At 38.0% G+C, this 3,790-nt stretch overlaps 1 protein-coding gene across 1 annotated transcript in view; it reads right to left on the bottom strand.

Annotated features, from left to right (window-relative positions):
• The window catches only part of ACACA (acetyl-CoA carboxylase alpha), a 335,776-nt gene that overhangs the window by 266,366 nt on the left and 65,620 nt on the right, over positions 1 to 3,790 (bottom strand). The window contains exon 2 of the mRNA XM_012648637.1: positions 1,740 to 1,786. Within this exon, the coding sequence (XP_012504091.1) occupies positions 1,740 to 1,786 (47 nt within the window). The remainder of the gene's footprint in view (positions 1 to 1,739; positions 1,787 to 3,790) is intronic.

Raw genomic sequence — 3,790 nt, 5'->3', positions numbered from 1 at the left:
TTAAACAAATGTTACATACTATGAAGTAGCATACAGTGAAGTATGAAAGTAGGTGAACAGCAGTGCTCTTTGACATCAGACAAGAAAAACATCAATACTTTAAAATGTTTGGAAATCACTACTGAACATGTTAAAATTACACATGCACCATTGTTTTGGTGTAATTTGTGATTTAGAGCTTATTTATTTACAGGGACAAAACAGTATTTATAAATGCCAGAGCAGTGTGGTTCCAAAGTGTGGCTCCTGGACCACCACCAGCAGCAGCAGCCATGGCATTATCTGGTAACTTGTTATAAGCGCAGATTCTTGGGCTCTACCCCAGACCAACTAACTGTATCAGAACCTGGAGGTTGGGGTCCATTAATCTATGTTTTAACAAGCTCTAAAGTTTGAAAACCTCTGTACTACAAGAATAAAACAGTAATAACAAATTGCCAGGAATGCTAAAACAAAATCAAACCTATAGATATTTCCTGAAAGTGAGCTGGAGATTACTTCAGCTAATTTTTTTTTTTCTTAATTTGAGATGGAGTCTTGTCCAGGCTGGTCTCGAACTCCTGGGCTCAAGTGATCCTCCCACCTCAGCCTCCCAAGTAGCTAGGACTACAGGGACGCACCACTGCACCCAGCTAAGTTTTATTTTTAAAACTAGAATCAAATATAAAAGTATCATGCAACAGGAAAAATTTGATGGCTAAATTTACTATACCTGTCTCCCTTGAAATATTAGGTTTCTTTAAAAAAAAGTCTCCAACCTTTATGAAGAGGTTCGTTCTAGAAGCCTAAAAGAAAACCAGGCAGATGGCTCAGGCCTATAATCCCAGCACTTTGGGAGACCAAGGCAGGAGGATAGCTTGAGGCCAGGAGCTCAAGACCAGCCTGAGCAACATAGCAAGATCTCATCTCTACAAAAAATTTAAAATTAGCTGGGCATGGTGGTGTGTACCTGTGGTCCCAGCTAAGTTGGGAGGCTAAAGGTACAGCAGCAAAAAAGTCCATTTCTTTCACATTTTAGGGCAGTGAATAGTCAAGTTTAAAAATAATGATAGATCAAAAAAATAAAATTCCATCCCAACTAACAAAGAAAATAATGGCTGCCTTCTTCACTAAAGAAATAAGTAAGGCACTCAGGGGCAGATTCTAGCTTATAGTCTGACCGAAGTTAGATGACTACACAAAAAAATAAAAAAATAAAATTCACGAGAAAGGCACAATGCTTTGATTCCAAGGGAAAAGCAAGTGTTAACAAAACATGGTCCCCAGGCTAATAAATGAAAGGCTCCATAAGGCCAACTTCAGGTTTTTCTTTCTAGCTGAGAACACGAAGGAAACCTTCTCTAAAGGGTTACATAGATTGGAGGCAGATCAGTGTTAACAGCTGAAGAGCCTGTCCAGCAACCAGCAACTGTACTGAATAGTATTCCCAGGCACAAGCCTACAAACCACCAGAAAAGAGAGGTCATGTATGGAAAATCACTGAGTAGCTGTCCAGACACTCTAGAAGCTACTCCACAGCCTGTCCCATTTCCACTGATTCTAGTACTGAATTAAAGAGAGAAGGTAGTAGAACACTACCATTGTCAGACTCCTTGCTCACTTCATGTTATCCACCCCTAAATCTGCCTATATTCTTTTGTAGAAGGCAACTTTTAACACAAGAGCCTCCAGTTTAATATTTCATAACATGAACAAAATTTTTATCACATTGTAAACAAGGAGTATTATTTGTAACTGACCTCTTATAATTCTTACTGTTTGAGCAGATATCCACCTCCAAAAAGAACTAAAGAGAAAGAGAGAGAGAGATTTGAAGGTTTTAAGAAAAAAAAAACTCAAATTTTTGTCAATTCCTGTTTTGCTCAGCATAGTACAAAATTAATAACATTCAAAGTATCCTTTTTTTTCTGGTCAAATCTATTACTAAAGTTAAAGCATAAAGTTCAGCAGTTTATTATTTGTTCAATTCTGTAAATCAAAAGCAATTCCATATTCAAAGCCTTTATTGTTTATGAAAGTATTTAACAATAGCCCAGGCTTACCATTTCACAAGGTGGCTTTTCCAATTGTACAGTTGGTGAATACATTCCAACTCTTTCATTTCCAATATTTCATCAAAAATGAAGCAGTGGGAAGAAGAGAACCACTAGATTCTCTATAACTCAGTGAGGCTCTGATTATGTTTCCAAGTGGTTATACCTATCCACGAAAGTTGGGAGCCAGGGAGAGAACAGAACTCCCATTATATTAAATCCCCAACCTCTAAAGAATCAAAGAGTCTCTAGCTACTACCTAAATCATGAGTTTCCTTTTAAGCTCAACAATTTAAATGTATCTAGGGTAGAAATTCGCAATTTTGACTATGTTTAAGAATAACCTGCGGAGCTTTTTCAAAATATACATGTCTAAACTCCACCCCAAATCTACTGAATTAGAATTGCAGCTGGAGGCCCAGGGAACTAAATTTTAAGTTCTACAGTTAATTGATACTGATGCAAATCCAAGCTTGAGAATCACTGGCCTAGCTGGGACAGAGAAGAAAATAAAAGGAAAGAACCTATCACACTGATAGAGAAATCCAGAACTTCTATGAGAGGACCCCCAAATGATAAGGGACAAGATTTGGGACAGTGTAGGTATGTTAATTGAAGTATTAGGAGTTACCCAACTGTAGAGTCTGAGCTAGTTATTAGTCCCTACAGTTGTGGTAGGCAAGGGGGTGAAAAGAGGAGGGAAAAAGGAAGTAGTTTGGATCATGTAACCAAAGGTGCAGTGGGGCTGGAGTCAAAACCTAAGACTCAGGCTCAAATTCTGACCCTGCCAATTATTGGCAGTACAAACTTAAACATGTCACTTAAAGTCTCTGAGCCTCCTCATCTGTAAAAAGAAAGTCACATTTACCTCGTAGGACTGGTGCGAAGACTGAGAGTATATGAAAGGGTTTTGTAAACTATAACAAACTAGGACCAGTGTTTTTCAAACTATGCATTACCACTTAGCAGAATGTTAAGAAATCAATTTAACAAGTTGCAGCCAATATTTTTTAAATAAAATAGGACATAAAATTTTAAGAACGCACCATACTTTATAAGGGTATCTATAATTTTGTAAAATTTTGTTTCAGTTATATATAGGTCATGATATAAATGACATTTTATGGCAAGCTGTGTCAAAAAAGTCTTAAGGCTACAACTAATCCTTATCTCCCACCCCCTCCACTTTAAGCCCTCCCCTAGACAGCAAACACAGTGAATTAAGTGCATAAACCAAAGATTCTTAAACTTTCTCAACTATCAGAAATCTGATAGTTGGACTCTTCCCCCCCAAAAAGGCACCCTTCATACAAAATTTCTTTTGCATTCAAGTTTGGGATTCCTAAAGCCTTGCCATGAATTAGGTTAAGACCTCTTTCTCCAAAGAGAACAAAGAATGAAGTTGACCTTTGAGGAAGGCACACACAGTTGCCTTTGTCCAGGTCTGGTTGTAGGACAGTCTGCCTATCCAAATAAAAATTATTTTCTTCATTATGTCAAGTAGTTGACAATGTCAAGTTCTCTTTTATTTAAACAATATGTAATGTAGGCCGAGCATGGTGGCTCAAACCTGCAATCCCAGTAATTTTCGAGGTCAAGGCCAAGGAGTTCGAGAACAGCTTGGGCAACATAGTAAGACTTCATCTCTACAAAAAATTTAAAAATTAGCCGGGTGTAGAGGCATGCACCTGTAATCCCAGGTACTCCAGAGGCCAAGGCAGGAGGATCACTTAAAGCCTAGGAATTCAAGGCTGCAG

The sequence above is a fragment of the Propithecus coquereli genome, unplaced genomic scaffold (genome assembly GCF_000956105.1).
Source record: "Propithecus coquereli isolate 6110/MARCELLA unplaced genomic scaffold, Pcoq_1.0 Scaffold291, whole genome shotgun sequence".
Taxonomy (NCBI): Eukaryota; Metazoa; Chordata; class Mammalia; order Primates; family Indriidae; genus Propithecus; species Propithecus coquereli.
The sequence above is the reverse complement of the archived record's forward strand: the minus strand, read 5'-3'. Positions and strand labels throughout refer to the sequence as shown.